This window comes from Sus scrofa, chromosome 14, assembly GCF_000003025.6.
Source record: "Sus scrofa isolate TJ Tabasco breed Duroc chromosome 14, Sscrofa11.1, whole genome shotgun sequence".
Taxonomy (NCBI): domain Eukaryota; kingdom Metazoa; phylum Chordata; class Mammalia; order Artiodactyla; family Suidae; genus Sus; species Sus scrofa.
The window spans coordinates 105,553,609-105,576,182 of NC_010456.5; the positions used below are offsets into that span (position 1 = coordinate 105,553,609).

The window sequence follows — 22,574 nt, forward strand, 5'->3', positions numbered from 1 at the left end:
GCTATGCCCTGTTCACAGGGTGGCTGCTCACATCCCAGTGAAATATTCGCCTGTTCGAGCTGCCTGAACCTCTCTCTTCTCACTTATTATCTTCTGTCTTGTCCTATTAATTAACTTTCCCTATTACCAGCCTTGCTTTCCCAACTATCCCCAATCATTCAGGAGACACTCAATGAGTCATTGATTAATCAGTACTCACTTCATAGAGTAGGGATGAAGGGTGATAATTGTTGTGATATCCAAAACCAGAGAGGAACCCAGGGCGTCTCTCCGAAGCGCTCATCTCAGATACATGGTCCTTGCTTCTCCTCCTCTTGCCTCTGCCTTCCTCTTTCCATCTCAAGCTTCAGATTTTTATCTATGATTCTCTCCTTGGAAGGTAGCCAAATTCCTTCTCTACCCCCCCACCCCAATTTCTTAACTGCTCACCATGAAGATCACATTTATCCTCACATTTGCTGTATATGCTCTACGTACTGCTCTTGGCTTTCCTTATTTTCTATGTCTTTAGTCTGAAAATATTATGATTTCTTTTTAACTTTTTGTGTGTGGCCTTTGATTGATTTTGGAAGTGAGAAAAGGATCCTTTGGTAGGAAAAAAAAAAAAAGAAGTGCCCTTTGGAAAAAGTTGTCAGGTCTGTGTTAAGAATTCTTAGGAATGTGTACAGGGCAAAACGTCGAAGAGCAGATGATGGAGCCTGTTGGGTTGGGGAGGTGGTGGAAGAAGACCGGAATCAACCCAGCCAGGGATAGCCATGCCCTCCTTCCTAACTCAGAATATGTTCTACTTCCTAAAAGAGATTGCTTTTGCTTCTCCACGGCTGCAAGGTGAAGAGTTGACAGGAAGCAGTTTAGAGGGAGGGCATCAAAGGAATAGAAAAAGCTTCTGACATTGTCCCTGCACCCCTGACTTTCTAGCCCATTTCCCAGAGTCTCTTCTCACTCCATTCCCAGTACCTCTGCCTCCTATTTTGTAGTATATCATGGTCACTGCTGGACCCAAACAAGCAAGAGTTAAGAGGGCCGTCTGTGGTCTGTGCATCATTGAGTCTCCATGCCAGGTTCCTGTTTGTGATTCTTCCCCTCCCCTCATGAGCACAACAAATACAGCTCCCTTCTCTCTTTCACACACATAAAGTCAATGGCTAAGCACAGGGGGGGTTCTTATAGTGAGGACACAAGATTTTAAAAGAACAAAGAACACACGGAATGAGCTCAGTGAACAAAAGTTGGCCTGACTTGGGCCATAGATGATGGAACCTTTCAGCTAAAGCCTCATTCGCTTCTGAAAAGGCATCTACTCATTGATGCCTGAAGAAGCTACAGAAATATTTAGGATTTACACAGAGTGTGAACCCACCAAAGGCCCCCCCCTTTTCCACTCAGCGCTACATTTACTTTCACTATTCACATTCCCTTAGCTCTTACCCCTTCTGCTGGAAGTGAGCCTCAGAGGCCCCACCCTGTTTCTAGCCCACCCCGGCATGGACTCACGCCTAACACTGGCTGTATCATCTTTGCCCAGGCCTTTGACATTACTGGTAAATGCAACTTCCAAGAGCCAGGTGAAATCAATTCAAGCAGTGGTTCATGAGTTCCAGCTGTATCCAATACCATGGATCGCTGTAATCATGGAAGGCACAGAGGGGAGAAACTCTTGGGTCACCCCACAGGTGGTTGATCCCAGCGGGGGGGGGAGGTCGGGTCGAAGCTGTAGTTAATGTATACACAGTGATTGACATTGCTTTTCATTATGTGTAGTCACATCTATAAAAGTGTCCTCTGTAAACTTGTAGAAAATCACGACTACATCCAGTTGTTTAGGGTACCCTCAAAGTGAGGGACAATAGTATTTGAGGCTGATGCAAGAAACCCAGAGCATCTGGAGACAGGGAAGGTTCTTAAGTCTTCTTTTTACACAATAGAGGTTCATACCATTATTCTGTATATAATCTTTTTACCAAAACACTGTCGCCTATTTCTGTCAACAAGACCTCTTTGTTTTGATAGCCAAGAAAAACCTTAAGCTCAGTAGAGACAACAGAACAGGCTTTTTAAATGACAAAATGTAAGGGCCAAAATGCCTTATTTTTGGAATGTAAATTAGAAGCTTGTTTTTCTTTCATATGGCCGTAGCCCTCAGTTTTGATCAACTTTGGTGTTTTGTTTTTTTTTTTTTCTTTTTCTTTCTTTCCTTTTTTTTTTTTTTTTGTAATATTATGCATGGAGCTCTTTGGAATACAGCTCAGGATGACGATAACTTTCTTGTCTGACTCCAGGGTAGGCACAAGCGATATGGAGGGTGACAACTTTCTCCCACTCTTGAATCCTTTGTACATGTTGTTTTTGATCTCAGTTTTTATAATCCTAGCCCTGGACATAGGTGCTCAGACACACATGTAGCTGAGCGCTTCTGTAACAAGACAGAAGTTCTCTAAGTGGTGATAGAATGTCCCTGACTCTTCTCCATGAACTCAAGTGCAGTTCTAATGCTATCACCTGTTCATTCGTTTATTTATTTTAGTTCCCAATACTTTAGAACTTTCTTGAAGACTTAACTGGAATCTAATATCCAGCACAAATGAACATCTCCTCAGAAACGAAAATCATGGACTTGGAGAAGAGACTTGTGGTTGCCTGATGGGAGGGGGAGGGAGTGGGAAGGATCGGGAGCTTGGGCTTATCAGACACAACTTAGAATAGATTTACAAGGAGTTCTTGCTGAATAGCATTGAGAACTATGTCTAGATACTCATGTTGCAACAGAAGAAAGGGTGGGGGAAAAACTGTAATTGTGATGTATACATGTAAGGATAACCTGACCCCCTTGCTGTACAGTGGGAAAATAAAAAAAAAAAAAAAAAAAAAAAAAAAAAGACTTACCTTTCCACTCTTATGAAGATACAGAGGAAGGTAACATTTCCTTCAGAGTCTTCCCATCTCTATCTGGCTGTACATCTCCAACTAGACAGGAAGAGTCCTGGCCCACCACCCAGTCAGTGGGATGCCTCTGTCACTGTTACACTGTGGGTATGATGAAGCCCATGTTCTTGCCTAGTCCAGGCTGACAGGTATGTTGGGCCCATTTTCCCTTCCCTTTGATTTTTGTTAGTAACAAGAAAATCATCCTATTAGGAAGTTCCTGTTGTGGCTCAGTGGGTTAAGAACCCAACATAGTGCCTGTGAGGGTGCAGGTTCAATCCCTGGCCTTGCACTTGGTTAAGGATCTGGCATTGCTGCAAGCTACAGCATAAACCACAGATGTGGCTTGGATCCGGTGTTGCTGTGTCTGTGGCATAGGCCCTGGCTGCAGCTCCAATTCGACTCCTAGCCCAGAAACTTCCATATGCTGTATGTGCAGCCAGAAAGGGAAGGAGGGAGGGAGGGAGGAAGAAAAGGAAGGAAGGAAGGAAGGAAGGAAGGAAGGAAGGAAGGAAAAGAAAATCATCACATTATAAGAAATCTTAGAAGTGATAATTTCTATCCCATTGGTGATTTAAGAGCTGAGATTGGGACTAAGATTGCATTCTTAGTGTTTAGCATGATACTCCTAAAGGGGTGATGGGTATCCCCAGGCATAGGAGATATAACCCTCCAGCTGTAAACTTTTTTTCCCTTTTTCTTCTGAAGGTACTTCTGCAGTAGTTTGCTTAGAAAATATTTGTGAAAGGAAATAGTTCTGGGCTAGAATTGCATCCACTTGTAAAGACTCAGAAGGACCCTGCTTATATCCCCAGACTTTTTGCCCACTGTCTATACTCCAACCATATGGAACTTTGCACATGCTACTCCTTCTGTTAAGAACATTTTCCTCTCTCTTATCTTACTTTGCCCTCACCTTGGATGGCTAACTTTTATTGTCTTTAGGTTGTGTCTAGATGTTACCTTCCAGGAGAAGCCTTCCGTGGCCTTCTAAGACCTTCCTCTGTGTTTCTGAATCGCCTTGTATTTCCACCATTGCGGGGTCAAATACTGACATAGAATTGCTCACTTTCTGGCCTACCTCCTCTGATACTTAATAACTTTCTTGAGGACAAAAACTTTTTTATTCATCTTTTGTCTCCAGCTTCTGGCCCACTATTTGGCACAAAGTAGACATTCACTAAATATTTGTAGAGTGAATGAATGAATGAATGAATCGTGTCCAACAAGGAAGATATTCATTGGCATAGATTTTTTCTCCTTCAGAAATTAAAATGGGGCCAGAGATTTTGTATCTATAGTGGATGCCAGTCCAAGTTTCTTAAAAGATTCCCCCGGGTGAACACCCTGCCTGGGGCCTGGTGTTGATGCTGCCTCCTGACAAGTCTAAGCTTGCTGACAACTCCAGCTCCTTGACACATGGTGGTTTCTGTTCATCCCATTGCTACCTACTCCATATGCCTGAAGTATGTTCACTAACTGGCTGTTAAGTCTGATTCTGTCCCCCAGGTGAAATCTGAGCATCTGTACTGCTTATTCTAAACAGCTCTCAAGTCTTATTGGCAGCATGGGGCTCTGAAATGGATGCCATCATGCCTGTAACCAGCCCAACTCTTCAAGGCCAGCTTACCTTGGGTCCTCTTTCTGAGGGTGGGTCCAGTGTTGGTTTAACTACTGAGTTCTTGTTCCTTGGATGTTTGGGCAAGAATGTCCCTTGTGCCTCTCTGTTAACCATTACTTGGCTTCCATCAAATGAGAGACTTTCAAGATTTAAAGCATCGAAGTTTTCTGGTAGAAGAAACAATTGTGCATTCAATAATGACAAGTAAATGTCCACTCACAATTAGAGGAGGGTCTCAGTTTGCAGATCCTACTAGTTAATGCCCCTCCCTTGTTCCCACCTCTTTCTTTGCTCATGGAAATGCAGTTCAAAGGATCTAAGTCCAAATACGGGTGAAAAGAAATGGGATTGGAAGAGAGAAATGAAAAGTGGAGAAAAAGAGAAAACAGAACGACTGAGGAGAATGGGAAGATCAGGACAGACAGAGCAAGGAAAACCCAGATCATAGTAATAAAGCAAAGTGTGGGACATGAACTTGGGAAGGAATACAAAAATTGAGAGTGAAGAAACCATGGAAACCCAGAGAAAGTTGGATACAACACCTCTAGGAGCAACCTAGAGAGGAGGAAGACAGCAGAGAAGTGAGAGGAAGAAACCTGGGTGAGAGAGGGGATTCATGCTGTCACTCTTAGGTGAACCAAGGGGATGATGATGATGATTAAATACCACATATATAACCAAAGACTGCTATGAGGCTTTGCATTTATAGCATAGTGGGTGTACTAGCCCCAAACCGAGTTCAGAATCTGGCTGTTCATGGAGCTCTGGACCAAAAACACTCAGACATCTCCACATGAATTCACATGCAGGAGGCTGGGCAAATGCTCCTGAGCATAGAAGTAGTTTCATGCCTTGGGAACACCAGTGAATAACTAGTTGGGGTAGGGGTAGGGTGATAGCTTTCGAGGCTAGGAAGTTGTCTCGGGTCCTGCAGGGAAGCAGGCGTGGCCTTATAGCTCTAAAGATTCAGGCATGGATGCCATTATGCCCACTTGGATACACAAGGGCTGTGTAGTTGGAGAACTCCCAGCTATCTTATCCCATTTGATCCTGGTTTATTCCAACTTTGTGATAATGTGCATTAAAGAAACACAGGTTACTTTCCCATTGCTACTTGTTGGTGGCACAAGGAGTCCAACAGGATCAGTGTGATGCAAAGACCACTCTCTTTCCTCTCCACCGTAAGGTGTCTGCTCTGCTGTCCCACCTTTGATGGTTATAACAGAGCAGTTCCAGGCAAAGAGTAGAGGAAGGAAATGTGGGGTTAGTTGGTCCAGAAGTGATGATCTAAGTAGAACAGGGCTCTGAAAGTCATAAAGAGAGATGGCAAAAAAGTGATCCTTTTCAGCTGGGTGGAGGGAGGGAGGTTAGAAGCTGGGTCAAGGTGAGTGGGAGTCCACTTGGAGCACAGGAAGCAAACAACTTGGCCGTACAGGTTGGCCTTGGTCTCCTCTACCTGTTGTGGATGCACAGGACTTCAGGAACTTTCTCTCCCTTACAGCTTAGCAAGAGTCCTGCCCCTAAGCCTCTGTGCCAGGGCATCACAGTCTACAGGATTTGTGAAAGTTTCTTTTTGTCTTGCAGGGGCTTTGTCCCCATGTGATTCATTAATTGACCTGTTGCTCCTTAGAACTACAGGGAGCCTGGTAGTTCAGGCCATTAAATCCCTTCTGTTGGCCTAATTCACAGCCTGACATCACAAGCCTTCCAACATAATCCATTTGTCCTGATTTAATTTTTTTTTTTTCTTTTCAAGAGGCTTCCTTGGCAGGCAGGTTTTCTCATTACGATGTGATTCATCTGTACAATAATTCCCATTAGAATTAGTATCTCAGACATGATTCATCTTTGGAAATATTAAGCCAGAGGCATCATTTCAGAAAGGCCTGTTATATTCACAGCCACAGAGAATTTCTACCAGAGATGCCCGTTCACTCAACTAGCATTTGTCAAGTTGACCCTGTGCTGGACTTAGAGCTAGGGGCTTTGGGGAATATAGAGATAATAGGACTTCACCCCAGTCCTCAGGAGCTCCCATTCCAGAAGGAAGATGATGTGGATATGAGTATTTATGGGATGGATAATATGAGATGTCCAGTCAGAGATGAAAGGTAATATGGTCCCTTAAAATCTCAGGTAGTGGTTTTCAAACTTTAGCAGGAATGGGAGTTCCCATTGTGGCTAAGTGGGTTAAAGACCCAGCATAGTCTCTGTGATGATGTGGGTTCAATCCCTGGCCTCACTCAGTGGGTTAAGGATCTGGCATTGCTGCTTGCTGCAGCATAGGTTGCAGATATGGCTCAGATCTGGTGTTGCTGTGGCTGTGGCATAGGCTGGCAACTGCAGCTCTGATTCGACCCACTAGCCTGAGAACTTCCATATGCCTTAGTTGAAGCCATAAAGAGAGAGGAAAAAAAACTATAACAGGAATTAAGATCATTTGGAGGGATTATTACAACACAGATTTCTAGGTCTCAACCATCGAGTTTTTTATTTAGTAGGTCTGATTTGGGGCACAAGAATATGCATTTCCAACAAGTTCCCAAGTGATGTAGCTGCTGGACTAGGGACCACACTTTGAGCACCTGGCTCTAAGGCTTTAGTTCTATCTCTATTTCCCCATCTCTTCATTGTTTGCAATGTGTTAAGCAGTACGCTACATGCTGGAGACAAGATGTTGAATAAAACATGACCCCTGCCTGCCTTGGGGATTCATAGCCTGGAAGAGGAGTAAACAGTGACTTCTACACTCCACAGAAAGTGCCCCTATAGAGATTTGCATAGGGGCAGTTGGAGCACAGAAAAGGAGATGCTTAGTTCTTGCTGGAGCCCGGGGAAGGCTGTATGGAGGAGGCAAAATTTGAGCAAGGGTAAAATGTGGCTTAGTAGCAGTTATATGCAAGAGCATTTCAAGCCATTAACTTTCCAGATTCTCAAATATCCTGGGACATCCTCTCACACTCGTTCTTAGATATTTCCTGCAATAATAAAATTTTCACTTGCTTCCTGTAGGCACCAGTGGCATAGCTCTGGTTAATTGGCCTGGCCTTAGCAAAGCCTTTATTTTTGGCTCTTTGGAGCGCTCTTTGGTTAGCATCTTGTACATGATCTGAGTATTCTCAGTAGAATGGAATTCTCCACACAGGCACTGGAATGGAATGTGGAACCAAGAGCAGGGGAAGCAACAAGCCAGCTACCAAAATCCCTACCCCTTGGGTCTCTAAGATGCCTCAGTTACCACCTCCCATCCCATACAGCCTCACAGTTTACTAAATATTCTTATGTCATTGCATTTTTTGTTTGTTTGTTTGTTTGTTTTTAGGTCCCCATACCTGTGGCACATGGAAGTTCCCAGGCTAGATGTCGAATCCGAGCTGCAGGTTCTGGCCTGTGCCACAGCTACAGCAACTGGGATCTGAGATGTGTCTGTGACCTACACCACAGCTGACAGCAACAGAAGATCCTTAACCCACTGAATGAGGCCAGGAATTGAACCTGCATCTTCATGGATTCTAGTCAGGTTCATTATCACTGAGCCACAAGGGGAACTCCTGCATTTTTTTAGACACAAACACCCATCAGAAAACAAACTTCCAGCATCTGCAACCTTCTGAAGCACTGCTTCTAGATTCCAGAAGTTAGGAAAGGGACCCATGGGACCAGTAAAATGGATCTCCAAACCACAGCTCTCACACTTAATTCTGTGAGGAAAGCTCCTACATTGCTACCCAGCCTATTAACTCTGTTAACACAGTTCAAATAAATGTGATTATCTGTTTTTCTACCTCAGGTTACTTTAAGAATCACATTACAGAGAGGGTAAGGGCACTACTAGAAGTAGCAATATAGTCACTGGTAAATGATGGCTGATGTTGATGGAGAACACTGAGAAGTGAGAAGGAAACCAAAGACCCTAACTATAAACTCTATTTGAGAATAATGATGATCAAACTCATTAAATTAAGGTTAATTAATTTTCTCTATCCACCATTTAAGAAAGCTAAAAAATATTGGTCATCAAACAGTAGCACTAAGAGGGACGTAGGGATACTATTGGTTGATCCCTTCATGTTAAAGATAAGAAAACTATGGGGAAGGGGTGGGTTTCAGTAACAGGGCAGAGTTAGTCTTTTTTTTTTTTTTTTTTAATCATTGTTCTCAAGCATCTTCCATAGCCTCTGTAACTGCAACTCAACATTTGTTGAATTAAACTGAATTAAGAGAGTCAATGTATGAATCCATATCCTGTTTTTTTAGTCTCCATTATCCTTTCAAATCATTGTTTTCATGAAAAATCAGGCTGGGGACTAGATCTGGTAAAGCATCCTCAAGTCTAAGCCAATCAGCAAATGATAATGGAATAACATTAAACTATTGGTTAATTTCTCAGAACAGCCCATGCTTGGTTAATAGCGATTAGAGCTTCATTTGGCTACAGCCATTCTGAATCCTTTATAAAGATTTGATACTATTTCATGTGATTTCTGTATCTGGTATTCAGCAAAACAGGTGACAATACAAATTCGCCTGTGGTTCAGATGAACCTAAGACATTCAGGACCAAAAAAACTGGACGATTTTAGTCAAGTTCTTGGTCCAGATATAAAATAGAGACATTCATTAATTCAGTCAAGAGCTATTTATTGAGAAGCTCTAATGCCAAACACTTCCGGACACTGGAGATAGAACAGTGAAAAAGGAAATCGTCCTCGTGAAGCTGACATTCTAGAAAGAAGAGGCAGACAACAAAGAAAGAGAGGTGAAAGGATCATTATTACAGTACCCCTCTCTTGAAAGTGGTTTTCTGAAAACAACTGTAGTATGGACTTCTCTAAGTGTTTGGTTTGATGGGTAGCAGCACTGGCTTAGAGATGATTGTCCTGATGCTGAGTCCCAGATGTGTGCACCTTAATTCCTTATTTTTATGTGATGGGATCTCTTCTGAGAGCTGATTTGAAGTTTCAGTGAAATCATATCTCAGTGGTCAGTGCCTCCTTCCTTTTAAGCACTCAATAAATGTTGCAGTGTTTACAAGTATGATTATTGAGTCAGTGGACACCTAAGTAACAAGCCTTTTTCTTATTGAAAGATTTCAGAAAATATGTCATTAATCTTGGAGCACTGTGATTTTTCCATAGCTCTGACAATAGAAAGATAGCTTTGAAAACAGAGGACATACAAAATTGACTCCTCTTATCAAGTACCCTCTTTGACCCGAGTAGAAGTCAAGACAAACAAACCCCTTTCTGGCTGATAGAGGAAGGAGCTTTCCTCCTGGGTGAGTGGACCCCAGTAGAAGTCAAGTTAAGACAAAGCCCTTTCTGGCTGTATAGAGAAAGGAGCTTTCCTCTTGGGTGAGTGCTGTGGACATGTGTGTCTTACTGCTTCGTGCCTTTCAGTGCACCAAAGTCTGATTTCATCTCTGTCTGGATTACTCAGCTATCATCAGCCTTGAATGTTTGTTTTACTTTGTTTAGGGTCTGAACTCCGTGTCCCAGTGCTGGTTTCTTGAGTGACAAGGACCTTCGAATGTTTTTTTAAGTGTTGTCTAAGCATTGCTTGCTTTTCTGCAAGTAACTTCATAATATCAAGGTCATTCTGCTCAAATGCAGCACCTGCCTTAATGGGAATACTGTAATTCCATGGAGAGGATCCACTCACAGTTCACAGTGGTTGCTTACACATAAGTGATATGAGGAGTACTGTTTGCAACATTCATCTATAGCTCTTTATTTTTTTTAATCATTTTTATTTTTTCCATTATAGCTGGTTTACCGTGTTCTGTCAATTTTCTATTGTACAGCAAGGTGACCCAGTCACACATACATGTACACATTCTTTTTTCTCACATTATCATGCTCCATCATTAAGTGATTAGATATAGTTCCCACTGATATACAGCAGGATCTCATTGCTTATCCATTCCAAAGGCAGAAATTTGCATCTATTAACCCCCAATTCCCAGTCCATCCCCCTCCCTCCTCCTCCCCCTTGGAAACCACAGGTCTGTTCTCCAAGTCCATGAGTTTTCGGTGGAAGGGTTCATTTGTGCCATATATTAAATTCCAGATATGTGATGTCATATGGTATTTGTCTTTCTCTTTCTGACTTGCTTCACTTAGTATGAGAGTCTCTAATTCCAACCATGTTGCTGCAAATGGCATTTTTTGCTCTTTTTTATGACTGAGTAGTATTCCATTGTGTATATATACTAAATCTTGTTAATCTATTCATCTGTCAATGGACATTTATATTGTTTCCATGTCTTGGCTATTGTGACTAGTGCTGCAATGAACATGCATGTGCATGTGTCTTTTTCAAGGAAAGTTTTGTCTGGATCTATTGCCCAGGAGTGGGGTTGCTGGGTCATATGGTAGTTTTATATTTAGTTTTCTAGGGTTATAGCTCTTTATATACATATTTTTAAATTGAAACATAGTTGATTTACAATATTCGTTTCAGGTGTTCAAGTTAGTAATTCAATATTTTCATAGATTATACTGTTTAAAGTTACTACAAAATATTGACTATATCTCCTGTGCTGTACAGAGAAAGATAAATACTGAATGTTATCACTTATATGTGGAATCTAAAAATATATATATAAATCTTAAAATCTCTAAGAACTTCACAATGGACAACTATAAGAATTTTGACTCCTTTCCTATCCTCATTCCCAACAACTTCAGAAAGTCCTGTAGAATCTATATCCAAAATATATCTTGACTGTTCATAATAGTCTGCAGGGTTTTTTTTGTTTTTTTGGTTTTTTTTTTTTTTGGCTGCACCTGCAGCATGTAAAAATTCCCAGGCCAGGGATCAAACACACCCAGTAGCAACCCAAGCCACTGCAGTGACAATGCTGAATCCTTAACCTGCTACACCACAAAGGAACTCCCTAATGGTCTACAATTTTTAATTAACTTATTTTGTCTACTTGTTTATTGTCTGCCTTCCCTCACTAAAATAAAGCTCTTGTTCTCTGCTGGATCCCCAGCTGTTGGGTTTGGCACAATGCATGTGTTCAATACATAGAAATCAATTGTTGAATGAATGAATGAATGAATGGACACATAATCTATTTAGCAAGATTAGATCTTCTCTTGTGACTTGTTGATATTATCTCAAAAAAGATATTGACCCATATAGGGCAGTAATCTGTCTAGTTTTCAGCCCCATCTATAACCCCATTAATCAAATGAGATAAAGTTTATGTATTTTTTTACCTCGTAATTTAAAAATATGAATCTCCATATAAAGGAAACATATTTGATCATTAGTCATAACTTGACTATTTCCCAAAGCAATTTGGAGTGACTATGAAAGGAATTATAATGAATAAAAACAATAACAACAGCAACGTTAACATCACTTAAAACTCTTGCCAAATAATGACGTTTTCTTGAATCCCACTGTTTGGAGTTTGGGTGTGACCATGTTTAGTGTGATGGTTAAAGCGAGGCCACAGAGTTGGACAAACCCAATTTCAGTCCTGGCTCAGCCTCTTATTAGCTGTGTAAAGTTGACTGTATTTTTCCACCTCTCTAGGCTTACCGTCTCCATCTGCAAAATGAATCAATCTCATAGGATTAGTGTGTGGATTCAAATCTCATGCAAGGAAATACTTATCTTTGTGCCCAACACATCATTGTGTAAATTAGCTATGGCTCTGTAACAAGGTATTCCCCAAACTTAGTGACTTTTCATAATAGTTATTTATTTAGTTCATGTTTTTGTGAGTTGGCAGAGTGATTCTGCTCGTCTTGATGAACTGATTTTGCTGGGCTCTTTCATATATCTATGAAGGCAGGTGGAGTGGAAATTGGATGATCTAGGGTCTAGGATGGACTTCACTATGTGTCTACCTATTGGGGGGCTATCAGCAAAGGTGACAGGAGTGACTAGGCCATGGTCTCTCATCCTCCTGCAAGCTAGCTCCGGCTTCTCAACATGGTAGTTGTTTCAGAATTCCCAAAAGAAGCAAGAGAGAGCAAGCTGCAACCCACAGGACTTTGCTTGCACTGTGTTTACTAAATTCCAGATGGTTAAGCAAATCACAAGCCTGGCCCAGAATTATTGAAGGAAATAATTTATGGCCCTTTTTGTAATCTACCACAGTCATCCGTGACACCATCATCATAAAAACCAATATTTGTTGAGCATTTACCAAGCGTTGTTCTAATCACATTACTATGTTTACCAGGGCTTGTAATTCTTAACCACAACTTTATGAGGCAGATACTATTATATTCCTGCACTGGAGAGGAAAAGAAATTGAGGCACACAATGGCAAGGCAGCTTATCCAGGGTCACACAGTTGGGAAGCAAAGGAGCTAGAACGCAAACCAGCCTGGCTCGTCACCAGCCATTTATCGACCGCCTACATTAGATACTTGTTGGCACCTCTCTATTGCATTGCAATTGTCCTAAAGGCCTGAGAAGGAAGAGGAGCCATAGAATAATCAGTGAGATGCTAAGAGAGGCAGGTCTTCAGGAAAGATAGGTGATGACCTATTTCAGATATTCCACAGAGGTCGAGGACATGAGAATAAGAAAAAGCCATTAGATCAGAGCAAAGTATTTGATACAATGCTACATTCACAGGCTACATTCTTTTTTTTTTTTTTTTTTTTTTTTTTTTAGGGCTGCACTTGCGGCATACAGAGGTTCCCAGGCTAGGGGTCTAATTGAAGCTACAGCTGCCAGCTTACGCCACAGCCACAACAATGCCAGATCTGAGCCGCATCTGTGACCTGCACCACAGCTCATGGCAATGCCAGATCCTTAACCCATGGAGTGAGGCCAGGTATCGAACCTGCAACCTCATGTTTCCTAGTTGGATTCGTTTCTGCTGCGCCACAGTGGGAACTCCCACTGGCTATATTCTTTAAAAAAAAAAAAATTTTTTTTTTTTTTTTTGCGGTCAAAAAACATCAGAAGTACTCAAAACACTCAGCTAAACAAGATAAAATAAAATAGATTTCTTTACTCTGACCCTTTTAATTGTTGTTTCTATTCTAATAATGTAAATCTTTGAAAGGAGAAATACATCCTGGATGTTTCAAACTTCCATAATCAAGGGGTCCTTATTTCATGTAGTTCTTCTAGATTTACTGATGTGAGGAAGACACTTTGGCAAAGCTGGGCAAGTGACTGAGTGAGATGTTGGGAATCTCTGAAGGTGTGAGTTGGAAACTAGAATATATTGGGTAATGAGTGAAGCCAGAATGAGCCACTGGAGCAGCCTGGCAAGTAAAGACAGTGGCTCAACATATTGGTAACTAGTAACCATTTGGCATATTAACCTTTGTAAAATAAAATATTTTTGGCATTCTTCCTCTGCTAAAAACAACTAGTAGACAGACAAAAACAAGGTAGAGGGTTCCCCACCTCTGATGGATAAAACCTCTTTGCTTGACATTCAAGCTTCTCCTTCAACCGACCTTTCCAATTTCCCAGCTGTTTCCCTACACACACTCTCTGCTCTTAATACCTGCTGTGTTCACTGTCCTTAGGGCACAAGCCTCTTGACCCTTATTTACCATGTGAATCGCCCCCTCCAACACACACACCACCCAACTGTCCCCACTGAGAGCCATGCCTGTTTTCTAAGGCACGGCTCAAATCTGCTTTCCCTCTGAAGCCTTCTTTAGCAAACTTCATAGTGGGTTCTCTTCTCTGAATGTCTAGAGCATTGACTGCTGAAGGACTCTTTTGAGACTTAGTGTGTTGGAGATTGCCTGTATGATTTGGAACTGAGAGAAGAAAAGCACGTCCTGAGCTCTGCAGCTCTCTACCCAAGTTTTCCTCACAATATACCCAAATAAGGTTAGGATGATATTATCCAGCAGCACATAAGAGCAAGGGTATAACCCCATCACAATGAATTTCATAGACCACACTGTTGTTATACAACCACCTGCTGATCATTGAGGATAGAGGTCATTCTCCTCTTGCCCAGTAGTCATGGGTACCATTTCTAGACACTAGACAGAGCATTTGATATGTATTGTCTTGGTGAATCCCACAGTATCTCTAAGAAGGGGCATTAGTATCCTCTGGCTGGTCAAGGCAGAGCTCATTGTACAAATCCACATACCTGACCCCAAAGCCTGGGCTCTTTCTGTCCTGGAGTACCATGTCCATGGCTGCAATGGTTAGATATTTAATGACAGAGAATTAAAGCTAAAGAATTCACACTCTGCCTTCAAATGGAAAATATGTATCAGTAGGCAGAGGAAGGCAGAGTAGAAATCTATTTAGGGTATCAGCACAGTTAAATATCAAGGGAGTTCTGGGTACATTCAAGGGACTCCTAAGGACCTTGCACAGCTCAAGAGAGGTCTTTTTGAGTTCCCATGGGCCATGGTTAGGGTGAGACTTGGAGTGTGCAGCATCACAAGGGTGTATGCATGGCATGGAGGGCACACAGGGATCTCCTCTTCCCTGGCCACTCATTAGTGTCACCAGAGGAGGTAACCTCCATTTCCATCCTACTCTGAGCTTGCTGCTTGTCTGTCTTCCTTAGGCTGTGAACTCTTGGATGGGAGAAGCTATCTTCTTTACCCAGGTTGACACATAACTGGTATATAAACACATAATAACTTTTTTTAATTGAATGAATGAATGACAAGTCAGTCAAGGCAAGATGCTCATAGGGGCTTCCTGGTGACAACACAATATAGTAAACCTTTATTATACCATCAGAAAGCTAGCTTATCTCACCTTGTGGTATTTCTTCCCTGTCATTTTACACTTCCCAGAAGTCTTTGGCCTCCTGGAGAACTTGACAAAACCCGAAACCTCCCAGAAATAATGTCAAAACTCATAATTTTCAGGTCTTGTCTTTTAAATTAGATTGTGAAATCCTGTAACACAAGAAGTGTGTGTGACTCTTTATACATGCCCCACCTCTTTCAACACAGTGCTTCGTACAGAGCAGATCGATACAGATGCATGTTGAAAGATTGTATTGGAATGGATTAGAATTATGGCTGGGAAACTGTCCTAATAATCCAGTCACTTTGGGATAATTCTTAGTGAATTCAGATGACGAAGGGAAGACGAAATCAGGATAGTGGCAGGGATGGAAGGAAGGAGGGGAAGAAGGAAGGGGACTAGGCAGGATCTGTCAACTGCTTGAATGTGGGAGGTGAGGGCAGAAGAAGAGAGAAAAGGAATCAAAGAGTTCGAGCCAAGCTGATGGATTGAAGGCTTATGCTGGAGAGAGAAATATAGAAGTTCTTCCCCTTGACCCTGTCATCCTGACTTCATTTTAAGAATAGAGAAAAGATTCCTCAGGAATATCAGTCTGAAGTGTTCCTTGGAGAGAGACATATCTGGCAGAGTCACCCAGGAGAGTCCAAAAGGACAAAAAGGAAAGGTCTGCAGACAAGCTTTGCGCTGCTGAGGAGGAAGCGAAATTTGAGCTGAATATATTTTTGGTTGGTACAACTTGTAAGTGCTCTGTTTGATAGCAGGGTTGTTTGAATGGCCTATTTCATAACTACACATAGCTTTCCCAAATAAATGGTGTCTGTAGAATGTTCAGGTTAATGCATGAATCCAGTGTTCACAAGTGTTTGTGCTTAGAGCGACTGAGCCTTCTTTCTTAATAAGTCATCTTGGCATTTTGTCAACAAGTTAATTTGCTTTTCTAAGAAACTAGATTAATACTTCCTGTACTTTGTGCTATTCACAGATCTACAGTGCAGTGAGAAGGGGAGAAGAAACAGAAGAGACAATTGGATCCCTCCTCCACTTCTTCACAAAGCCCTCAGCCTCTGAGACAGCCCATGAAAGGATTAGCATCGGTCCGTGCTTAAAGCAATGTGTTCGAGACACTGTTTGTGAATATCGTGCCACCCTGCAAAGGACTTCCATATCTCAGTATATCACTGGCTCCCTCTTAGAAGCCACCACATCTCTAGGAGCAAGAAGTAGCCTTCTCAGTTCTTTTGGAGGATCCACTGGACGAATGATGCTGAAAGGTAATGTCTGAAATTTCGCTTTTCACTTTTTGTCTTTGAATGCAGAAAAGAATCTAAGTTCACATGTATGCATCTCCTAATAGAAAATTGAGTCCACTTATGAGTAACCTTAAAGTAGCTGCTTTAAGATATAGTATAAAAAGATAGTTTTTTATCAAAATTCCATAAGGTGTAAACATTCTGAACAACAAAGGACTAAGATCTTGAAATTTTTTTTTCAAAAGAAGTAAATGGCTAAAAAGCTATCTTTAATTTTTAAATAACCACTCAGGTAGGTTTTTCCTCCTAGTGGTTGTCTATGACAGATGTCAATTACTGTGAAAAGAAGCTCATAAACAGGTGTAGTCATGTGGTCACAGTAAAAACTAACCGTTGCACTCAGAACAGAGTAGGACATAGTTTTCTGTCCTACACAAAATTAGTCGGTTCGTGTTAACCAGAAAAGCTAAAGGCCATTTTCCAGTGATTCCTATCTTAAAAGAAAAGATAGTCAAACATCTTGCTAAAAAACAAAAGTCAAAGAAAAATGGGGTCCCCTAGCATCAGAACTCCCCAGCAAGTAAGTAGCAGACAGGCAGGTCAGAAATGGCAGTGCACCAGAGAGATTTGTGCACCGCACAGCTGTCACCACCCGCTTGGCAGCCTTCCCTGGCCGGAAGCTGCCAGCCAGACGGGGACCATGCAGAGCAGCGTTCCACTGCCTGGGGGCTGCCAAGAGCTCAGTCTGACATCCAGCAATTTCTTTCAAGAAGAGCAGCTCTTGTCCTTCCACAGCAGGCCAGGGGCCTCCACGACTATAAGCCAGGGGCCTTCCTCCTTGATCCACAGCCTCCCCCATCCCATCCCACCCCACCCCACATCCCTGGGGCAGACCCTAGAGGAGGCACACACCTCATTGTGTAACATGTGAGTGCCATAATGATTTATTCTCTAGAATCACCCTAACTTTTGTGTGTTGGTTATAAATGATGAATGAAGAAAACACGAGATGTGGAAATGCTAATCCAAGAGACTAAAGAGGAGAAGCTTGGTTTCCTATGTGTTTCATTCATTCAACATACTTTTTTTTTTTGAGCCCCTAAGGCATGCTAGGTAGGGAACAAAACATAGTCCCTTCCCTGATAGATTTTGCAGTCTCTAGGTAGCATGCAGTTTTCCCTTTACATAGGATTCAAAATTTCTGCTAACTACCAAGCGGACATTCTCCATTACTCCTCTTCCTGGGAATTTGGACTGAGATTGGCATGTAGAGTTGGCATTGCTTCAGTGTTTGTGACTCTATGTGGTGACCTTATCCTGTGAGTTAATCAAGGGGCATTTATCAGATACCCACTCTGGCCCCAGCATTATGGGGCATCCTCATAAAGTACAAGTCAGTTTACTTGCCTGTAAGTTATGATCCTAATGAGAAAGCCAGATTTGTATGCACCAAGTATTCAAAAAATAGTTTGAGACCCCAGAGAGTTAAATGCCAAATAATGTGGGAGCAGCTCTGTGCTCAGAGAGTTTATAAATGGAGTTCATGTTCTATGTGACCAATGGCTTGATGGAAAACAAACAAACCACAGTCAATAGAAGCCACTTTGTTTCTTCCCCATTAATTGCAAAGGGGCAGATCTCCAAACTTCCAAAGCAAGGCAGCCTGCCTCCAGTCTTGCACAGAACTTTGGAGAGTAAAAAGGGGGCCACTGGTTAAGATATCTATTGCCCTGATAATAACTTGATCTCAGTTGCCTTTCACACTTCCCTGTTCAGGTCAGAATTTCCTAGATCAACATTCCTCTTTCGGAGGCTTGTTGGACCATCAGCTGATAAGTTATCTTTAAATTGGGATTTTATGCAAGAGTTGGGAGTTTCTTTAACTTTCTGTTTTGCAGCTACTGAATGGTTTCTGATATCCCTCTGTGAGTAGCTTCTGCTGAATATTCCATAAGCTGGTTGGCTGTAGCTCTACTTGCTGACTTCTGTAGCTCTACTTGCTCTCTTGGAAACTTTTCTGCTTCTATGCCCTCTCGCATGGGATTTTCAAGGTCTGTATGTGCCATAGTGACACATACATTTCTTCAACATGCAGTGGAAGACAATGCGGAAAAAAAAAATGATTCAAAAGTTACAAGGTGTTTATAGAATCTATAGGCTCAGCCTGTTGATTAGTTGGGTCTTGCGCTCTGTTAGTTGTATACTCCAGCAGGGGGTCTAGAGGATAAGTTGGCTGCTGTGCTATGGTTGTCTCCTCCTTTTTTTGTTCACTGTGTGTCCTGTGGCATTGAGTAGGCCAACAGCTTTCACTAATGTAAATCTATTAGAAGTAACACATTCAATCCCAGTTTATAAATGACTCATGTTCTAGAAGTTCATTTCTTTTCTTTTTTTTTTTTTTTTCTTTTGTCTTTTTGTCATTTATTGGGCTGCTCCCATGGCATATGGAGGTTCCCAGTCTAGGGGTCTAATCGGAGCTGTAGCCACCGGCCTACCCCAGAGCCACAGCAACGCGGGATCCGAGCTGTGTCTGCAATCTACACCACAGCTCATGACAACACCGGATCCTTAACCCACAGAGTGAAGCCAGGGATCGAACCCACAACCTCATGGTTCCTGGTCAGATTCATTAACCACTGAGCCATGACGGGAACTCCTAGAAGTTCATTTCTCAGGAGCTGTGAGAATGCTTTCCTGGAAAAACAATATTAAATATTGTGATTTGGTTCCCAGACTCTAGTCCTCAAAAACCTCTTTAACCCCAAAACACAGTTGCAATGTACACACTTCCCATGGAATAAAGAGAAAAACACAATTATTTGAATACTGAGAATCAGCCTTTGGTAAAAAAAGCAATAGAAGTGAGTTAAAAGTCATTTCTTGTTGAGGGAGATAATTTTAATTAAGAGGAGTGGTGTTCAACTAAAACGTCTGTGGAGATTTTGAAAAGAACTTTGGGCCATTTCAGAAATTTTAGATGTTGGCACCCGTAGTTCTGTTGTTATGGTTAATAATATTTCAAAACTCATGTCTAATGTGAACGATTCAGAAAATTATTATTGCAGTAACTATTTTTTTTCTTTTAATGAGAAGCTTATAAATGGAATGAAGAAGGGAAAAGGGAGGCAGGACAGGGCTTAAATTTTCCTTTCCAGAGGGCAAGGGTAAGGAAGAGAGTCAAAAAGAATGACCTCTTGGAGTTCCCATCGTGGCGCAGTGGAAATGAATCCAACTAGGAACCTTGAGGTTGCAGGTTAGATCTCTGGCCTCGCCCAGCGGGTTAAGGATCTGGCATTGCTGTGAGCTGTGGTGTAGGTCACAGACGTGGCTCAGATCTGGCGTTGCTATGGCTGTGGTATAGGCCAGCAGCTGTAGCGCTGATTCAACCTGGGAACGTCCATATGCCACAGGTGCAGCCCTAAAAAAAAAAAAAAATAGTATGACCTCTTCCACGAGAGAGATCATGTTTGAAGTGGATTAAATGGAATAAAAGGTAGAGAAAAAGGAGGACGGGAAAAGACAAATAATGTATGATTCCTTTCATACAGGGCACTTAGAATAGTCAAAAGCATAGAGACAGAAAATAGAAACATGGTTGCCAGGGGCTGATGGGGGTGGGTGTAGATGGGGAGTTACTGTTAATGGTTAAAGAGTTTCAGTTTAGCAAGATGAATAGAGTTTTGGAGATGGACAGTGGTGACAATGGCATAACACCAAACTATTCAAAACAGCTAAATTTTATGTTATATATATTTTATCACACACATACACAAGAACTGAAGAATTTAAAAAGGAGGAGGAGCATGTTATGTAGGTCTTTGGTGCCAGGCCTAGTAACATGTTAGAAAGAACCAAGTTTGTTAAAAAGAAATATGAAGACAGCTTTTCACGTGACCTGCAGGTATCCCAAGTCAACTTGACTCCTGGAAGTGGTTATGATTGTGAGATGAGGTTTGGCGCTGCCTATGATGGGTAAGAATAGGAGGATAAAATGTCCAACAAACTCTTCATTATTCACAGGGCATTCACAAGTCAGGAATTGGTAACTTGAGTATTGATTGGACAGAGTTTTGCTGCCTTTCACCTTTACCACAGTCTGCAGGACTGTGCTAACTCTACAACTCCATCAGCTCCCACACCTCCAACGGTACAGGTGGCTCTAGAAAAACAGCTGAAGGTCAGTACCTTCTTAGTTTTCTGCCTTCAGGACCAATGAGGATGGTCTGTCTACTAACTGGAAGTTTGCCAAACAATGAGAAACATTTTCTGATATGAAGTGTTGATCGGCAAGAGTATGCCCTTGATTACAAGGATGTACTGTCTCAAAATTGAAAATGGAGAGCTTACACTGTCTTGTCAGGGACTTCACCTAGTTGAGTGCAATCAAAGATCTCTACTTCCCGCTGGGTGCCCTTCTTTCTCTCGACATTAACCTTGCTAGAATCCCAGGAACAACTCTGTATAGCAATGGCAGCCAGAAGAATCGTTGACTTCAATAATCAGGAAGATGTTTTCTAAACCCATCACTTGCTTTGTTTCTTTTTTTCCAATGAAATCCCTACTAAAAATTACAAAAGCAAGATAAAGTATAAAGGGAGAGGAAGGAGTGAGAAATTAATAGTACCACAAAGCACTGAAATAGCAAAAGTAAAAAAAATAAATAGCGGTGAGGAAGAGAATTTTTCAATATAAGGCAGCTAACTATTTTCAAATGTGCATATTGTATCAGCCAATATAATAAATGTAGTACATTAAACTCAATTTTTCCTTCTCAAATTGCTGCTAGGTAAGTTTATAGATTAAAGGATTGAATTTTTACATATAACCACAAAGCATAGTTATCCATATTTAAATTATGTGGTAGAAATGAAAACTCTACTGTTCATTTTTAACCAGTTTGGGTGTGAGTATGTATATGTATAGAATAACTATATTAAAGTTTGTCATCAATTATGGACTATAAATAGAATATTAATATGAAAACAAAAAGTGCCCTACAAATGTAGTATTCTTATTTGAAAATGGAGAACATTTTTTTCTAATTTTCAACTTACTTTCTTCTACTATAGTAAGTATATTCTATTTGTGTCACTTTCTAAAGTGAGTAGCTTTGAGTATAAAAATAAGTCCTAGTAAGAATACATACACACTCATTTTAACTATGTGATTCTAGCTCGTAAATAATTTAGTTTACTAAGGCTGTCTTTGTCGACTTCCTCCTAAGCAAAACAATTACCTTTTACATGCCTACCAGGCAGGGAAAGGCACATGCATAGTTCTAATTCCAGGATTTAAGTTTATTTAAAGAAATCCTCTGACTTACTAGCTTTATGACCTTGAAATTATTTTCTCAATGTTAAAGTATGCTTCAGTGTAACTTGGGGTATGTTTTTGTACCAGTTAATCAACTAAAAAGTATTTGTCTGCTGGCCACTATGGCCTGGGACTGTTACCTCTGGGAACAGGGCAAAAGACCACATTCACATTTGGAGGCCTTCAACTTGTGAAATAATATTTCTCACTCTAGAGAAAATGTAATATTAGGTTTTAGGTCTGCTGAGGTAGCCCTTGCTACCCTCAAGACATCCATAAAGTGCTAGGCTATTCACTTATGGTGGGGTCTGTAGCTCATGGGGCTGGGAAGTTCATGAGCACAGGACAAAAGCCCTCTGCCTTGGAATAGCAGGTGGCTAGGTGTCATCCAGGAGTGTGACTTCATGCCCAGGTATGACCAGGAATGCTCCATATCTAGATGTAACCTTAACATGCTCAGGTGTAAGTCCATACCCCTGCTTATAAGCAGGAGGAACTTCTCCAAAGCTCCAGTGGAGAGCCAAGTTACCTATTTCAAATGTTACCTGTGACAAGATGCTTCTTGCATTAACATAATTATGTGTATTTGGGGTGGGGGGAGGAGGGGCAAGTAGAGGAATTACATATTTATTTGAATTTTTTCAAGATGACATCCCCATTATGTTAGCTCTGAAATTATAAACTCTTCCATCTATAAAGAAAGAGTTGGGATCAGAGGAGGATTAGAGTTAAATAGAATCATAGAAATAG

The 22,574-nt window shown here is 41.4% G+C and overlaps 1 protein-coding gene across 6 annotated transcripts in view; it reads left to right on the forward strand.

The window, feature by feature from the left end:
* The window catches only part of PLCE1 (phospholipase C epsilon 1), a 342,109-nt gene that overhangs the window by 130,981 nt on the left and 188,554 nt on the right, over positions 1 to 22,574 (forward strand). For all 6 annotated transcript variants that reach the window (XM_021074005.1, XM_021074008.1, XM_021074007.1 and 3 more), the window contains one exon: positions 16,244 to 16,532. In XM_021074005.1, the coding sequence (XP_020929664.1) occupies positions 16,244 to 16,532 (289 nt within the window). The remainder of the gene's footprint in view (positions 1 to 16,243; positions 16,533 to 22,574) is intronic.